The following is an 18,241-nucleotide window of genomic DNA, read 5'->3' as shown; positions in this document are numbered from 1 at the left end:
TTCTATATTTATTTATTTTTAACTATTCCAGTTATTCTTTTTTCAGTTGCTATTAGACATTAATTTTATTTACTTAGGATGAATGGCAGTCAGATAGGACAGCAAACTAAATTATTGAATTGCACAGTGTGACTCACTTCTCTGTATATGTGACTGATCTACTGATATCTTTTCCCTCTCAGATCTTTGGTCCAGTGCAGTGTATATTCAGCTTTGAGAGCCAGCAGGAGGTCATAGAGAGAGCAAATAGTTCACAATATGGCCTGGTGTCAGCAGTCTTCACAACAAGTATGGACAGAGCTCTGTCTGTGTCTGCAGCCCTGGAGACTGGCACTGTCTGGTAAGTCCCTGTTCACAGTCCTGACACCAGAGGGAAATATTTGGACAGAAATATATAAATATAAAAATTACTTTTCCATTTTATTGTAGTGCCTTTCTTGCTCGACCAGTTTCTGCTATCCCTATTCACATATCAATGGTTATGTACATTAGAAACACAACAAAAAAAGATAAAGAACAGGGAGGTTGACTCCCCCTGACCTTCCATACCGCTAACATAATGACCATTCCTGCCATTTTGCCAGAAAAAAAACATACTTGAGAAGTAGACAAAGTTTCACTCTTGTGTCTCAAAGCAGTCTGTTGTGTCAAGGCACGACTAACCATAAAATTAATCAGTTTGTCAGTCATGACAAAACAGCAAATTAGACTAAACAGCATATGAACACTATTAGAATGAAATTATCTTAAACCAGGTGATTTTTTTTCTTGTCTTCCTCTGTACAAAAGCATCCTCCATTTCCAAGACAGATACATTTTCCATTTAATAGACTTGATCATTTTCTTTACTATCTTAAAATGGCTCTATAGCACCCCCGACAAAATTGAAAAACTACCTACCGTTCACCTACATGTACAAAATTTGGAAGGTACATGTATCACCCCAAAACATGCAAAAAAGCCTCTTGGAGCCATACCCTAAACCCAACAGGAAGACAGCAATTTAGAATTGAATGTGCACTTTTCAGTCATTTTTCGCCACAGGAAGTTGTTGTAACTTGAGTGTACATAGTCAAATCTGACTATGTCTCAGCCTGAAGAAATCTACAGGCCAAAATTAAATATTAGTCACAGCGTCACCCACTGGCAACAGGAAGTTAGCCTTCAATGAAGTAGCCCCTGTGCTACGTTTCACCTAGATCTACAAAATTTGGGATGCAGATATATATCATCCCAAGACTTACAAAAAAGCCTTTGGAGCCATTCCCTAAACCCAACAGGAATTTTGCCATTTTGGATGGAATGTGCACTTTTCAATTAATCAGATTAACTTCAAATTTTCGCAGTGCAGTCTAAAGACCTTCGTAATTAAAAGTTGTGCTAAGTGTGAGTTTTCGTTGAAGGGCGAGTCCATGTCGTGGTGTCGAATTTCAATGTTTCGCCATAAAACAGGAACTTGTTGTAACTTCAGTGTACATGATCAAATCTGCTCCAAACTTCACATAAGAGTCCCGCCCTGAAGACATATACATGCCAATATTCAGTCATAGTCATAGTGCCACCTACTGGCAACAGGAAATTACATGTTTTATACTTTAGACCTACTCCTTCTACCTGGTTGACCAGATCCATCTCAACATTTGGCAGAAAAGCCTTAAGACCTTGATGATGCTACATTGTGAAGCTTGTGAGTTTTCGTTGAACGGTGTGTCCGTGCCGTGTCGTCGAATGTCAATGTTTTGCCCTGACACAGGCAGTTGTTGTAACTTGAATGTACATTGTCAAATCTTCCCCAAATTTCACATGTTTGATAAGAGTCACAGTCTGTGGACATCAACATGCCATTAAGGAGTCATAATCATTGTGCCACCTATTGGCAACAGGAAGTAGGCCTTGTGTGGCAATCATCATTTGATTCATGTGAAATTTTCATGTTGTGGTCCACACTTGATATACTGGAACATGATGTATAATTAGGGGGTGTTGTCTATCACCATATAGGAAGTGGCATTTAACTCAGTGCAGTGTTAAAAATGCATGAAAATTCAGAGATGCGTCATTCGGCCTCCGGCAACACCGTCACAGATACTGCATGCCCGACGTGCGAGTGCCCATTCATTGCTGCTTGCAGCTTTAATTTGATTTCAGTTTTGTTGGACCATTAAAAAGTTGTGCGTATGTTTACTTAACAAATGAAATAATAAATACAAAAATAAAAAATAAAATCAATCTCTCTCATTTGAATTCAATGGGGCTTTACTGGCATGGGAAACAGACGTTAACATTGCCAAAGCATATGTGAAATAAAAATATATACATAAACAGAAGAAATGTGATATTAAAATATATACAGATAAGTAAGATAAGATAATAAAAATAATAATAATAATTTAAAACATTGTATGAGTGTGTGTGTGTGTGTGTGTGTGTGTGTGTGTGTGTCCAGGTCATTGACTGTCCTGTGGCATGTTGAAACTGGGCAGCAAGATATGGCCTGCCACCTTCTCCTAGGAGTATTTTTAATTTTGAGAGGTCATCAAGCTCTTTGAAAGCTGAGATTACAGAACTGAACTTGTTAAAGTAAATGTTCCTTATTTCATTGAATGTTGTACATTGTAGGAGGAAGTGCATCTCTGTCTCAACCTCACCTGTCAAACAGTGACCACATATTCTGTTTTCTTTTGGTCTTCCTTTTTTCCAGTTTGTGCTCACTGAGCCTTTATTTGGTTAGGATCTGTCTCTGCTTTCTATCTCTGACAGTAGAGAGATGTTCTGCCAATTCATAATCTCTTTTTAGGGCCAGATAACATTCTGATCTACTCTGGCTTTTAGTTTCTTCTTTCCAATGTTCCAAATAGTTTTCTTTTTTACATTGCATTATAATTTGGTTTACTCTGATTGGTGTTTGGAAAAGCAGTGTTGTTGTGAGACTGATCAGAGTGTGTCTGAGAGGGGTCAGTTAGTCTCAGCACCAACTGACATAGGGGACTCTTTTCTGGGCTCAGTTCTTGGGTTTGGAGGGCTTTGGAATGGAGGGTGTCTAGGGGGGTGGATTAAAGGTGATGAAAAAATTTGCTCTCTTAACATTCTCTTTTGAATGTTAATTATCAGAATCAGAAATACTTATTATCAGTGGGTATCTGCCTAATTCTGCTCTTCATGCATTTGTTGGTGTTTTTCTACGTATGTGTAAAATGTATCTGCAGAATTCTGCATGTAAAGATTCTGCTGAATGTTTGTCCCAATGGGTATAGCTATAATGATATGAGTGGTCCCCATACTTCACTACCATACAGAGCAATGGGCTGGATGACACTATTAAATGCCAAAAGCCAAATTTTTATTGGAATTTGGAAATTATAAAACATTCTCTTAATTGCATTTAGAGCTCTTCAAGCTTTTTCTTTTAGTGCATTCACTGCTATGATGAAACTCCCTGATGCTGTTATGGTTATAGCAAGGTAGGTATAACTCATACTGTATTCAATGATATGATTATTTATGGTAAACTGGTATTTGTTCTCCTGACATCTGGGGCGTTTTTGAAAAATCATGATAATAGTTTTCTTCATATTTACTGCCAGAGCCCAGTTCTGACAGTACTTTTCTACTATGGTCCTTGTTCAGTAGGAGACAGTAGAACAAGGTAATGAGTGTAAAACAGAGAATTCTTTTATTTATTTTATTACCAGGGTCAGATTTGTTCCAACACTTATGAAGGGGGGAAATGAGCCCTTTACACCAGATGTCTGGAAAACATCCTGACTGTAATACGATACTGAACAACTTCTACACTGCAACCTGCATCTCTGGAGAGCTGCATTTGAGCATTTCATTTTTAATGCTGTCTGGACCACAAGCTTTCCTTGGCTGGAGAGACTTAGTCTGTGTGGTCAATTCTTCCCAGGAAGAGTCCTGTAATAGGGAAATCAAGGGGGTTTTGGTTGTCTTTAATTGTTTCTTCTAATATTTGGAGTTTTTCTTTTATAATACATTGATCTGAATTAATTAGATTTATTGGTATGTCTTTGTACAGATTTTCAAAATGTGCTCTCCAGATGTCACCATTTTGGATGGGTAGTGCTTGTGGTTGCTTTGTGTTGAAGATGTTCCACATATTCCAGAATTGATTTTGATTAATGGCATTTTCAATATCTTCAAGTTTCTCGTGGGTATAATTGTACATTTATATTTGTTTAAAATATATTGTTGGGGATTGCTGTCTGACAGTGAATGCACTGATTGTGGAGGGGTCCATGTCAGTGATTGCATAGTCTACAACACAAGACCCAAGAGGTGAGGAGTATGTGAATCTCCCTAAAGAGTCCCCTCTGAACCTACTGATAACTATGTACAGGCCTAAGGCCTGACAGAGATGCACTACCTCCCTGCCACTTTGGTTTATTTCAGATTCAAGATTGTTCCAATGGGTGATGGTTGGTGTGGTAATAAGGGGAAACTGACCAAACACATTCCTGTTCGTCTGATCTCCAGTTAGAAGTACGTTTCCCTGGGCCTGGAAATTGACGATTTCTGAGTGGAGAGTTTCAAAAATGTCTTCTTCAAAATAAGGAGAATCTACTGGGGGTATATAAATAGATAGCACTTTCTTACCAGGAAAAAGTTTGTTTGTGTCCAGGAATTTCCCATTAGGGTCAGCCAGTAGGACTACTTGTGCGGCTTACTCTTCAGGCTGAGTGGAGGGAAGCTAGGATGGGCAGAGCTGGCTGTTGGCAGCTGGCTGTGTGGATGTATCAGCAGGTACCAGGGTGTTGTTGGGCTGAGTGTAGACCAGAGAGGGTGGGACAGAGAAAAGGCAGGGGTTTGAGACACTGGCATTGAGAGTCTGTGTCTCTGCACTCGTCATTGTGAGGACTGATGAGAGTTGGTCTGTCAGGTGTTGGGCTTGCCTGGTGAAGCTCCTTTCTCTATTCTCTGCATCCTCCTTCACTTTGGCTAACTGAGCACGGAGCACACTGTTCTCCCGTTTGAGTGTCTCTAGACTTCCTCTGAGGTCAGATGCTAAGGCCTGGTTGTCTCTCTTTAGCTGCTGGAGCTCCTCTTTAAGCTGCTGCAGAGTGTTGTCTGGGTAGTCAGATGGCCTGGCTTGGCTCAGCTCTTTGAATTCAGCAAAGTCCAGTTCCAGCAGGGCCATATTCTCCTTTAACTGGTTGGTGCCACTGTCAGGTGTGGGAGGAGCAGAGATGGACAAGGTGGTGGGGTTCCCTAATGGGCTCTCATCATCTTCACTGTCAGAGGGGACATTGATCCTCTTGGTGTCCACCTCAGGTTTCAATAGGGGAAAATGCCTCTTGAAAGGACTCCAGGTGTGCTTCATTCCCTTGGACCATGACCTTTCCTTTGGTGTCGTATGTGATGGTAAGCAGAGGGTCATCCTTGTCAAGGTGGTCATCTTTACAGATCTTCTGAGCCAATGCCCTCGCTGGACACATATGCATAATTACTGCACAGAGTATCTTTCCAGATGTAGATGGAATCAGTAAAGAATATGGGCGTAGTCAGTGAAGAGGACCTCTGGGTTTTCACGGAGTGTCTTCTCCTTGTGTTTTAATTTACTTTGCAAGCTATTCTAGCCTACAAACACTGGCAAAAAACTGAACTATGCACAGGTTACCAGATATATTGTTACCTTTCATTTTTCTCCTTGTCTTTATAAAGTACATTTTCTTTTAGCTTCTTCAATGCAATTTTTCCTTTGGAAAGTTGGTAACCATAGCAGGTAGCAATTGACAGCTAGCTAGCTAGCTTGACAGTTAGCCAGTTGTTTTGATTTAAAAAATATATCCAAAGATGATATTTCCTCCTTTGTTCTTGTTGATTAATGCAGTTACCTCTTCTTTAGAGTCCTTTCTGAAGATTATTTGAAGGTTATTTTGCAAAATGTTCCACTTTTTTAGGTCCAAGTTTGAAATGTATTCAGGAGCTCATCTTTTGGTGCAGCTACTCTTATGGAAGTCTCTCTCTGTCTCTCTGTGTGTGTGTGTGTGTGTGTGTGTTAAGGATAAACTGCTATAACGCCCTTCATGCCCAGGCTCCCTTTGGAGGGTATAAGATGTCAGGCAATGGACGAGAGCTGTAAGAACCATCACTGTTTCTTCATATTTCATCTTCTTCCATTATTCCTGTTCACTGCGTATTCCCTAACCTGCCTCATGTGTTGTCTCTGTTCTCTCAGTGGAGAGTATGCCCTGGCTGAGTACTCAGAGGTGAAAGCAGTGACCATCAAACTGAGTGAAACCCTGTGAGAAGAACTGGGAAAGTCCAGCGCTCTGCACTTCCCATTCCATCAGGCCACAAAACAATTCTTTACAACCCATGCACTCTCTTCTTTGTCTTCAGTCATGCTCATGATGTTGAGATTAGGGTTAGGCCAATATGTCAGTTGGCCTATACAGTATATCAGTGCCCAAAAAGAGCCATCATTTGTTCACCTTTTCTTTGATATACTGTAGGTGAGGACAGGGTTTTACTCAGCAGCTTCAGTAATATCAGTATATAAAACCAATAATGCTTTATTTTACAGGTTGGTATTTTCCTAATAATTTATTCAGAAGTTTCCCAGAAATAAGTATGTGATTTGGTACTACAGTAATTATGGAGAAAATAGAGACAGTGTTTAGATGGTACATTTCCAACTAATAAGTAATTGTTGGCTTAACCCACATCAGCTGAACATGCACAAATGTGAAATTTGTCTACAGCCAAGCATACAATTCAACATATAGGCTGGGAAGATTAAAGTTTCCAATGATAGACAAATAAGATCCAGTCATTGGGAAATTTTGGCCTTCATCAATGGATGGAGTTTGCTCACTCGTCATGTTGATGGGTCATGTGATGTATGGTAACCCCTGTCTCTGTTCAAAGATGGTCTCTTATGTCAGATGTGAATTTCCTCCTTGATCTTTCTCTGGATATTCACTGACTCCTGGTCAATAACCTCTTCCAGTGGATGCTGTGAATGATTTGGTCCGGTGTTCACAGAAACCTGATGTTATTTGTTCCTGCTGTTCATTGTCTGCTGTCTCTTGTTTAGGATCCTTGCTCTCTCACTGATGTAGTGTTTCTGTTGCTTGAAGTGAAGTGCAAAGATCCACTCCTTCTACCCAGTGAGTGCCCCCTGGACCTGCTGCACCTCCTCTTTTTTTACAACCTTACTTGTTTATGTGTCCTGGAAAGCATTTTCCTGACTCTGTGTTAATGGACTTACATACATAATCTTTGAACAAAGACAGGGGTGACTATCTCTTATCAAGTGATGGAAATTCCAAATGAGATAAATACTGAACCATCTCCATGACAACTGAAGAAACTTCATCCGCTATTAAGCCAATGAGATGTGGCTGAAATCTCTGAAAAATTCCCAGTAAGTGGACCATGAGCTATTTTTATTTTATTTTTTGTCCAATTGATCTTTCAAGGTCAATAATGAACCTTCAAGTTCAACTGGTTTTAGTGTGTCAGTCCCAGTTTAGTGTCCCAGGAAAAGTAGTGGAAAGAAATGAGAGGATGTCTCTGAGGTTGATTTCTGTCATGTTGACTGTCTGTGTTGACCCTCAACCCAAGTGTGTTCAAAAATACTCTAGTAGTTATAATGTTAAATTTTTTGCCTGTCTAGTCCAGTCATTAAAGCAGACTGATTATATGAGATGAATAAATGCACAAAACATAGTGACAGCAATGATAGGATTTTGCAAATGAATTCCATTGATTAGTTGTATCTGTTCATCAAATCTCCTTACATGGGACAATGTGGGAAGTTCAGGAGAAGTTTTATTTAGTAGCTGATGTATGCAGATACTTTTTATTTCTAATTCCAAGCGCAGATTCTAACCTTTCCCAAACAAGGTAACATTTACCTCGCCAATAACATTTTAGTACTGTAACAGCAGCAATGATATCATTGCATGGATAGTGTAACTTTTTTTTAACCAAAATATATGTTTGAGTGTTTGTTTATTATCATACATGGGAAACAAGTCTGCATTTTTCTCACATTAGTTTTGTATTTAAATAGAAATTCTGAATAAAGAAAACCAAATACACTTTGTGTGTCATTCTTTGCACCTGATGTATAGGAATGTATCATTTATACAAGAAAGTTGCCCAATGAATGCATTTTCAATGTCCACTCACTACAGATTACAACTCTAGTGACAAACCCATTATGTTCTTTAAGTTGTGTCATTTCAAGTCTTATAACATTGCAATATCTGATTTTTTGGTTTAACTATTCCCACCGTTGAAATGTACTTTACTGATAGGCGAAGATATTATTCCTATTCTCGCGGTGGAATTGCTGTTGTTGAATCTTCGTTACCTTATCGTAGCCACCAGGGTTTCTCTTGACATTATTTTGAAAATTATTACCGGAAATGCCTCAGTTGTGCAGTCTGATTTGACACGGCGTTCGTCTGGATTGGAAAGTTTGCATCGTGGAATCAGGAAGTTCAGTAAAACGTTAGTGTTAAACAGTAATCTATGCCTGCCACTGCTAACGACTTAAAAACTGTGAAACCCTATCGTGATGCTCACTGGACTTCTCAACCATGTGGTGAGTTAGCAAATAATAACTGGTGTGTCATAATAGTTTATGTCTGGTGTTTTAGCTGCAACTATGAACAAGTGCTCACGTTTTGTTTCATTAGATCTGGTACGTCGTTGGCATTAGACAAAACAAACCAATTTTAGAAAATCTGCCAATTTTGTGTTATTTGTAATCGTAAGTATAATACAGTATATTTTCCATTCTCTCAGGAGGTACGTTTTATTTTGGTATTCTTATAATTCATAAAGAACTGCGGTAACGTGAGCTGCCGAATGTGAAACTGTGGTCAAGCCAGCCGCCGTCTGTATTTTGTTGCGCCTAAAGTGGTGTTATTATGGTAAGGATGGAATCAGAGCGAGGAGAAGGTCCTGAAAGATACTTATACGTGTTTTCTTTCATGAGCTTTGTTTATTCATGAACAGAAATAAATATTAATATAATTATAATAATTGAAAATAAATACAAAATGTGCATGTTATTTTATAAACAAATACAAATATATTACATAGCAATTATTATCATTACTTTTATTTTTATGTTATTATTATTATTATTATTATTATTATTATTATGATTATAAGTTTTATAGAGCAAATGCTTGATTGCAGTTGTTGCTGCTAAGGGTGGCCCAACCAGTTATTAGGTTTAGGGGGCAATCCCTATTTCACACAGGGCCATGTAGGTTTGTGTTTTTGGAATTATTTTCCTTGCATCTCTTTGTTGCATCCTGAGTTGGAGGGACTAAGATGCAAGGAAAAGATGCAAATGAGGGAAACGATGCAATTAAGGGAATTGCCACGTATCCTGTGTTCCCTGTTCTTGCTCTTTAAACCTGCCACTTATCTGTAGGGTTGCAAATAACTATTATTTTCATTATCGATTAATCTGTTGATCATTTTCTTGATTAATCGATTTGTTGTTTGGTTCATGAAATGGGTGAAAAATGTTGATGACTCTCAAAAGCCCAAGTCCTATGTTTTGTTTTGTCCACAACCCAACAATATTCAGTTTACTGTCATTAAGGACTAAAGAAACCAGAAAATATTCACATTTAAGAGGCTGAAATCAGAGAATCTGAACATTTTTTCTTAAAAAATTATCGAAAGCGATTAATCGATTATCGGAATAGTTGGCGATCAATTCAATAGTTCTAATTGATTAAATCGACTAATCGTTGCTGCTCTACTTAACTGTTACCTGTTTTTATGAACTGCTGCCAGTTACTGTGAGGCTGTTTTTGACCATTTCCTCCATAGTAAAGTTCATTTATGTGGTGGCACATTAAGGCAACATAACATACGTGTTATATTAATGTGTAGTGGAGATAATTACATTTCACTGTAAGTCTTTTCAGTGTAACATCCATTTTATGTTTTATGTTATATTATTAGCACTACATACCTCGCCTGTAAGCCACGGGTGAGGTATAAGTGATCGTAGCTTACTGTGGTGGATTATGAAGCTTTGCCCTTGGATTTGAGAGGGGACCACAGAAACAACCACTTCTGTGTCATTTTTTTCCACAATGCAGTGAGCTGAGGATCCTAAAAAAATAAGTGTTGTAATAGGGGCTAGACAAAGAAAGAGTTCTTGACAGAAGATAAGTCAAACATGGGCAATTCCATTTCACAATGTATGTACATATTCTGTTATCACTCCTTCCTACCTCCATATTGTCTTCCTCTATTAGTCTTCATGTTCTTTCCTTTTTAAAAACAAACAATTATTGTGTTCTTTCAATCCTTTTTTCCTAATATACTTCTCTCCTTCTTTCTCTCATTTTCCTTTCTATCAATAGTGTATTTAGTTCAATATTTTATTGTAATTCTTATGTAATCATGTAATTATTTATTCATGTCTTTCTTACTGTAAATTTGGTACCTTTTCTAACTTTGAGTCTTCATTAAGGAAAAAATATAAATACACCAGCTAAAATACTGATGATATTAAATTTAAGATGTTACAAGATGTTACATTACGAAAAATATTTTACACGTCCAATACATTATTGCTTTCAATGTGTAGATAATACTTAATTGTAAAGGTAAAGTTAGATGAAGCTATTGGGGAATAAAATCCGAATAAATTATAAAAGCTGAATTTTACAAATGTATGCATTAGGTAGGCTAATATCAGTCAAAGGACTGGCGCCGATCGCAGCTGACATTTGGCGGGAGGTGGGGTACACCCTGGCAAGGACGTGCAAATACATAGAAAGGGCCACACCCACTGTATTGTCATGCCTCCTCCCGATGTTGGCACACTAGGCCATACAAAATTCATATGGCCAAACACACAAATACACACACATTCATGCTCATGTATCCAAGGATGAAACACAGATGATGTATTTTTAAAAGAGAAAACTGAATAAACTGTTTACATAAACTTAACACATGATCATGATTACAGATGATGGTTCTCTGTGATGCTCATTCCCAGAAACCTAAAACTGTTCACCTGCTCCACCTCAGGGTTGTGTGTCTTTGTCTCCTTTTTTCTAAAATCAACGATCAGCTCCTTGGTTTTGCTGACATTGAGGCAGGTTGTTTTCTGTGCACCACTCTGCAAGATTGTTGATTTCCTACCAATATGAATTCTCATCATTATCTGGCCAATGATGGCGGTGTCATCCGCAAACTTCACAACAGAGTTCTCTCCATGTCGGGGATTGCAGTCATGGTTGTACAGTGTGAAAAGGAGGGGGCTGAGCACACAGCCCTGATGGGGGCTCCAGTATTCAGCGCTAGAGTGGAGGAGGTGTGACTGACAATCCAAACTGTCTGGGGTCTGTTTGTGAGGAAGTCCAATATCCACTTGCAGACTTTCATGGGGGAGATTGTGTTTAAGCATAGGATGAAGTCAAATTTGAGACACTGTAGTAGCATCTTTGCTTCTCCTGTGGCCAGATCAAGCCGCTCAATCCTGGTCAGATCCTCCAGGAAATGCTTGTAATGCTGCTGTTAATCAGGGAGGACCTTTTTAGCGCTCTTTCTCTGCAGAGTTTCAGTAGCTCAAGGATGCGGTGACCGGGATTCATGGCTTCCTGGGTTTTCACGAATACTGCATGGCGTTTTGAAGAATTGGTGATGATGTAAAGTTTTTCAACAACATTAAAAAAAACTTTTACTTTCCACTTTCCACTAAAACGAGATTCAAGCAATGGGCCAATAGTGCCTGTGGATTCTGGACTGAAGACCTTTTGTAAGGTGTACTCATGTTGGCTACCCCATCATAACCCTGGCCACAAATGTCTTCTACTTTCAGATGGTTTTCCCTCATCACATTCATCATCACTAAGTTTTCAAGATCCTCCCCTGTTGTTGACTGTACATTACACAGCTGGATGAAGTGCTCCTTTATGGCCATGTCAACAAAGGATGCCTTTTCAATGTGCATCACATCAAACCAAATGGAGAATATTTATGCTTCCCACACTTTTTTCTGCATGAGTATCCAAAACTTTGATCATTTTGAGTTTTGTTGGAAAGGAGAGATACCTGTTTGTTTTTTTGTGTGCGTGTGAGGCTCGCTTTTCCTTGTTTGCATCAAGATGAAACTTGAGGACACTGTCATATTGGCTAAGCAATTCCACTAGCTCTAAGAAGTTTCCTCTTTCTGAACTTGAAAGGCTTTCATCACAACCTCTAAAGGTCATCCTTTGTTGTGCTACTTACAATGTAATGTCAGTTAACTGAGAGATAAGCCTTTCTGTCTTTGGCAGTTTGCATGTCATGGTCAGCCTCTTCCAAGGCAGTGTCCACTGCCTTTCTTTTATAGGCATTCCACTTGATCATGCTTAGTATGTGTGACTTACTACTGCAGTGGTCCATGATTTTGTGTGTGGCCCACTTCCACAGGTTTACCCCTACAGATTTCCATCCAGTCCTGCTCTTCAATTAAATCAAAAACTAAATTAAATTAAATTATAAATTAACTTACATTTGATTAAAAATTAAGTTACATTTATTTTCGCTATAATTTAATTTTAAATTCAATTCAATTTTATTTTATTTATATAAATTAGAAATTACATTCAAATTAAGTTAAATTAAATGTCATTACATTTAAATTAAATTATATTAAAAATTGATAGATAGCTAAATACATAGAGAGATAGAATTCATTAACAAATGTTTTAAATATTTTTTTGAATTTGTGTCACAATCATCATATATTCATATATAAAACAAAGTAAAAGAAGAGGCTGAAAAATTAAGCCAACACACAACTGCCAAAAACTGCAATTCCTTGAATAGCCACTTGAGGCTGGCTCCAAAAGCGAGTCGATCCCCATAGAGCCCCATGTTACAAAAATGGTTTTGGTCTCTATAGCTAATTTCCCACGTCATGACAACTGTGAGGGGGGTGAATTTTTTTATAACTCACCCGTTTAAATTATATTAAGACTTAAAGTTATGCATAAATAAGGACGTGGCCGTTTTAAGTGACAGGTGGGTGCCCTTTCAGTTGGCTAGCCGCTAGGTGGTTCAGCAACCAGGCTTCATATGGCCCGCCTCAGCTCCAGCTCTTTGCCCATTTTTGGATTAGCCGGAGTCAGGCACTGCCAAGGTGGCGACGGCTGGAGCCGCAGGGAGCCGCCCACTTTGAGCTTCACAACGGCTCTTCAGAAAACTATGGGTGACGTCACGGATGCTACATCCATGTTTTATACAGTCTGTGGTATTGACACATACTTGGGACTAAAACTCAGGATATCTCTGGCTCTGCTACTTTGATTTTGACCAGTCTTTTTTTTTTTTATCTGTCTGTCTTTTCTACTATTTTAGAGGATTGTGCTGCCTTGTTGGAGGTACTGTATGGACACTCACAGTTTGTGATGTTGTTTTATTGGATTGCATTATTTTAAAATAATTTCTTATATTTTGTCCACCGCCATTTTTATATAGAGGGGAATTAGTTTTTTTTAGAAACACTTCTATATACGTTTATAGCAATCCAATGAAAGACCAGCACAGCTCCTCAATTTTTTTCAAACACTCAAACATAAAAATAGTCAATAGTCTTAGCCAATAGATTTTAAATAAATTTGGTACCATTGGTCTGTACAGCTAAATTGTGTCTGTTTGACTGGTAGAATGTTTTTTTTTGTATGGCTCCAGAGAGCTGTTTGTGTTTGTTATTCACCACTGCTGCTTTGTCTTTGTGCAGGGTGACAGCTGAATTCAGGCCTCCTATATGTGGAGGAACTCTGCCCTGATAGTCATTAACCAGTAACTCCAGTAGGAATGTCCTACTGGACTGTTGGCCTTCCCCAGGACTCTGGAGACACTCCCAGCAACATGGAGCAACAAAGCAGTGAGTAATCTCCCTTTATCTCATTCATCCCTAAATTCTGTCACTACACACTGCCTTGTTTTCTTGCTGTGGTGTAAGAGGCATCAGAAAGGATGTGACTGCAAACTGAAATGTATCGATGTGTGGAGCGACTATAGCACTGCTTAAATTTAGCAATAAGAGAACTGAAACCGTGATTGAGAGCCACAAGCCTTTCTGTTGCTGTCTAACTGTATGTGTGAACCAGACTGTGCTCACTGAAAACAGGGAGAATATTTTAGTCTCAAATAACACACACAAGGCTTTTCTAGCTTCTCTACCAGCAGATTACAGTAGATTGTGGTACAGTTGTGTGGTAAATGACAGCTGAGCTAATAATAGATGATGGGGCTTTACAGTAGGAGATGGAAGAATATGGCAGCGTATGGTAGATTAGATTATATTAGGTTTACTATCCACGTTTGTTTCCCAGCAACAAGGAAGCTGTTGTAATCTGCGTTATATTTCCTGTCCTACTTCCTATCTATGCCAGAAGTGGGGACGTCTTGTTGTGCTGGTTGACTTCTTCTGCTTGTGATTGGACACATATCTGACCAGTTTTACAGTGTAACATAAGTGTAAGTTTTTAATGGTAAATGGACTGTACTTGTATAGTGCCTTTCTAGTCTTCCGACCACTCAAAGCGCTTCACACACTACTTTCACCCACAGATGGCAGATGCCAACTGCTCATCAGTTCAAGGAAATTAACTAAACATTCACACATACTCACAAACCGAACCCCAATTGCTCTGGAGCAATTTGGGGCTCAGTGTCTTGCCCAAGGACACTTCAGAAACCGGGATTGAACCGCCGACCTTCCGATTGGTGGACGACCCGCTCTACCACCAAGCCACAGCCACCTGAGCTGGAAGAAGACTGTCAGAGCTGGAAGAAAGTGAGAGACTTCCTTCCACAACAGTCTTACAAACATCCACTGCTTAACAGCTTAGTGCTCCTGCATGGTGCCGAATTAGCTAGTCGTGTTATTACAGTTAATAGTCATGGTGACCAATCACCATGACTATGGCCTGCTTGGTTGTGTCTGTTGTCTGTTCTTTGCAGTTTGCTCTGAATTCAGCCTGACAGGTAGTGGTTCTTTCCCATGGCTCAGTGTAGGTAGAATGTTAGAATGACTTTGCTGAGATTTGGCCTGGTGGAGGTCAGGGTAAAGTACCTCAGACAGTGGTATATCTAAGGAAATTGCTTTGTTGGGTTGGTCTGGATTTGTAAGCACTCCAATTTGACAATTTTTGTGTAATATAGTTTGCCTCTTGAATTAACTAACTAACTAACTTAACACAGGGATTAGTTGTGATTACTTTTACATGTATGTTCAATTATGTGATTACAAAATGGCAAAATCCTGTAGGGATGAAACAAATTACAAACTATTTACAAATTCATCCAAAAACTGAGAAAAGTCCAATGAATCATCTGTAGTTCATTTACTGAAGCCATAAAAGGGTATCTGTTTAAGTTTGAAAATTACAGTTTGTTAATATATAATCACTGCTTTTCTAAAACTGATGATCAGAGGGAGCAGTTTTCTTTCTTTTAGAACTGACAGAAGCTTTGAGCATGGAAGGTCATTCTTGGGAACAGAATGTGCAACAAAATAGGCTCCTAGTCCACTTACTAGCTTTTTGGAGCTTGCAACTGCATCTTACATTTTCTTCTGCATCTTCATTTAGTGAATGGAACTGGTGCAGGTGTCATTATGTGAACTAAGTATGGATCTTCAGTCACATGATAACATGATTGTACAGTATATAAGGGCAGATGGAAATCACTGTCTTTGTTCAAAGATGGTCTCTGATGTCAGATGTGAGTGTACTCGTCCAATGAATTATTAGTATTTTTAGTTAGAGTTACATTTAAATAAATCTAGCAAATATGATTTTTTAACGGTATGAGAAAAAATAGAAATGCTACATAGACCTCTGCTGTATTGATAATGCACTAACCATACTTAAATACATGTTTAGTTTCTTGATAGAGATGTAATGTTGTACTGTGTTTGCATCTTTACTATAGAGAGCCCTGTGCTTTTACTGCCTTAATTTTGATTTAGGTTCAAGTGTGTGTGTTTAGGAGGATATTCACTGTAACAAAAACTGACATCAAACTAACATCAGATATTGATCAGCCAGTGTGCTCTGCAGATCCATGTGATGGATCTGATGACTTTATACTGTAGAGCTCATTAATACAGCAGTGGTTTTTCACTCAAGAATACGTGGATGTATTTAATTGTGTTTTAATGAAGGATTTTAGTGGGACATGGTCTAACAGTTGCAAGTAACACTGCTGGGAATTGAGCCCAGAATTTTGCTCCTGTGCCACCTAAACATGTCCTGGACCTATGTCTGATTAATTGTTTGAGTCATTTATCAAACAAAAATACCAGTCATTCTCTGGTTGCAGCCTCTCCAATGTCTTAGATTTTCTACGTTTAATATCATAATAAACTGATCATCTTTGGGTTTTTGACTGTTGGTTGGACAAAAGAAGACATCTGATGATGTCACCTTGGACTCTGGCAAATTGTGATGGGAATTTTTCTCCATAAACCAAATGATCAATTTAATAAAGGTTTCACTGGACAGTGTGAAATTACAGTAGATCAGAACAGATGCAGTGTGAGGGAGAGAGAAACAGGAAGCTCGGAGGCTGGCGTGGCTCTTAAACAAAGGAGCATCATTCCCTGCTCTCCCTCCCTGCCTCCCCATCCTCCCTCTCTCCTCAGGCTGTCACAGGGTTAGAGGGGAGGGAGCTCATCCATGGAACACAGCCAGGATGGCTGAGGATGCTGGGTAGAAGCCACACAGCAGCTGAATGGAAGCCATGAAAAGAAAGTGATCAGCTTTAGATCTGATGGAGGCTGGAGGAAGAGGAATGGTCGCTGCTTCGCTATGAGCAGGTTAGTAGGAGAGAGGAGCAGAACTAGGAGAATTAGGACTGGAGCCTTATTTATAAGCTGCACATGCAGGACTGAGTGAGCCTTAAAGCTACTTTGCTCTGACTCTGCTAGCAGTTTACTGACATCAGATCTGGATCAGCCAGTGTGGTCTGCAGATACATACTGTAGAGCTCAATAATACAGCAGTAGTTATTTATGAGAATCCGTGAACCTGACTCTGATGTCCCACTCTGAATATATTTTACTCAAGTACGCACGGATGTATTACACTGGGTTTTAATGGAGGATTTTAGTGGGGCATGGTCTAAATGTTGCTTCAGATGCTTTTCAACACCTTCAAGAATACATTTCACATTTCAAAGGGAAATGACAGATACTGGAATTTGTTCACTGACCTGGCTAGAGGTACCACTGCTGGGAATTTAACCCCAGGTGGTGGGCAAGTATTTTGCTCCTGTGCACTGGAAAGGTTTTAATTTATGTAACAACAATGATACTGATATGAGTATGATTTTTTTTAAATCAAAAGGATAGTATTGCTTTTTCAAAATAAATTAAATCACACCGCCTGGCCACTGTAACCATTTTAGTACAAAATAGTTATGGCTTCGTCTGCATAACTTTGCCCCTGTGGCTACAGGCGACATTTTATCCTACTAACCTAACCTGTATCATACATTTTAGCAGCTACGATCTCACAGACTTTTTGACCCCTTTATGCACACTTTCCGTTAGTCTGCATATCTGCAGTCTTTGCCTGAGGGAATAACCCACAGTTCATAGCGTTGTTACGTTAAACACAGGGTTACCAGGGGAAGCCCGGATGCATTAAAAAAAAAAAAGGTAAAGAAACATGGAAGGAGCAACTACAAGAAAAAAGAAGTTTACATGTAAGTGCATGATACTGTTTTGATTAAAAATGAGTAAATTGATTATTTGAAAATTACCTCTCATCCACTTTGTAAGGCAAGAGCCTGGAATAGGCCCATCCCATTATCCTCCTTTAAAGGATAATGGGATGGGCTCTATTACCGTCCCACATTTGAGGGGAAAATGCTTGAAAAATTCTAACGATCTGGCTATGTACAGTAAGTGGTCATCTGCATAAAACGATACCTTGTGGGCTTCTTCATTTCTAGTGATTCCCAAGATGCTCTCCTCCATTCTTAGAGCAATGGCTAGTAGGGTTGGGTCGGTCTCTGGTTTTGCCGGTCTGAACTTAAACCGGTTTGATTTTATGCAAACTGACTGAACTGGCACATGTCATTATGAGACATTCTGGCCAATTAAAAAGATACAAGAAGCAGCTCTCAGCGATGTCAACTCTTTAATGACATTTTAGAGCTGGGCTCAAGAAATATAACACCCACCTCACTAATAGTTAAAACTATAAACCAGCACAAAAATGACAAT

At 39.0% G+C, this 18,241-nt stretch overlaps 2 protein-coding genes across 8 annotated transcripts in view; both read left to right on the top strand.

Moving 5' to 3' along the window:
- aldh1a3 (aldehyde dehydrogenase 1 family, member A3) overlaps nucleotides 1-8,066 on the top strand; it is a 51,351-nt gene extending 43,285 nt beyond the window's left edge. For both annotated transcript variants that reach the window (XM_044189517.1, XM_044189524.1), the window contains exons 11-13: nucleotides 183-340; nucleotides 6,022-6,096; nucleotides 6,197-8,066. In XM_044189517.1, the coding sequence (XP_044045452.1) occupies nucleotides 183-340; nucleotides 6,022-6,096; nucleotides 6,197-6,266 (303 nt within the window). In that variant the 3' untranslated portion in view covers nucleotides 6,267-8,066. The remainder of the gene's footprint in view (nucleotides 1-182; nucleotides 341-6,021; nucleotides 6,097-6,196) is intronic.
- A 352-nt stretch (nucleotides 8,067-8,418) lies between these two features.
- The window catches only part of lrrk1 (leucine-rich repeat kinase 1), a 161,972-nt gene continuing 152,149 nt past the window's right edge, over nucleotides 8,419-18,241 (top strand). For 4 of the 6 annotated variants that reach the window (XM_044189476.1, XM_044189499.1, XM_044189486.1 and 1 more), the window contains exons 1-2: nucleotides 8,419-8,575; nucleotides 13,742-13,888. In XM_044189476.1, coding sequence (XP_044045411.1) covers nucleotides 13,819-13,888 — 70 coding nt within the window. In that variant the 5' untranslated portion in view covers nucleotides 8,419-8,575; nucleotides 13,742-13,818. Of the gene's footprint in view, nucleotides 8,576-13,359; nucleotides 13,383-13,741; nucleotides 13,889-16,673; nucleotides 16,829-18,241 lie in introns of those variants that run through there. The other 2 variants (XM_044189467.1, XM_044189494.1) reach the window with 2 other exon arrangements.

Source organism: Siniperca chuatsi, linkage group LG1, assembly GCF_020085105.1.
Source record: "Siniperca chuatsi isolate FFG_IHB_CAS linkage group LG1, ASM2008510v1, whole genome shotgun sequence".
NCBI lineage: Eukaryota > Metazoa > Chordata > Actinopteri > Centrarchiformes > Sinipercidae > Siniperca > Siniperca chuatsi.
This window is presented reverse-complemented; position numbering and strand designations above follow the sequence as displayed.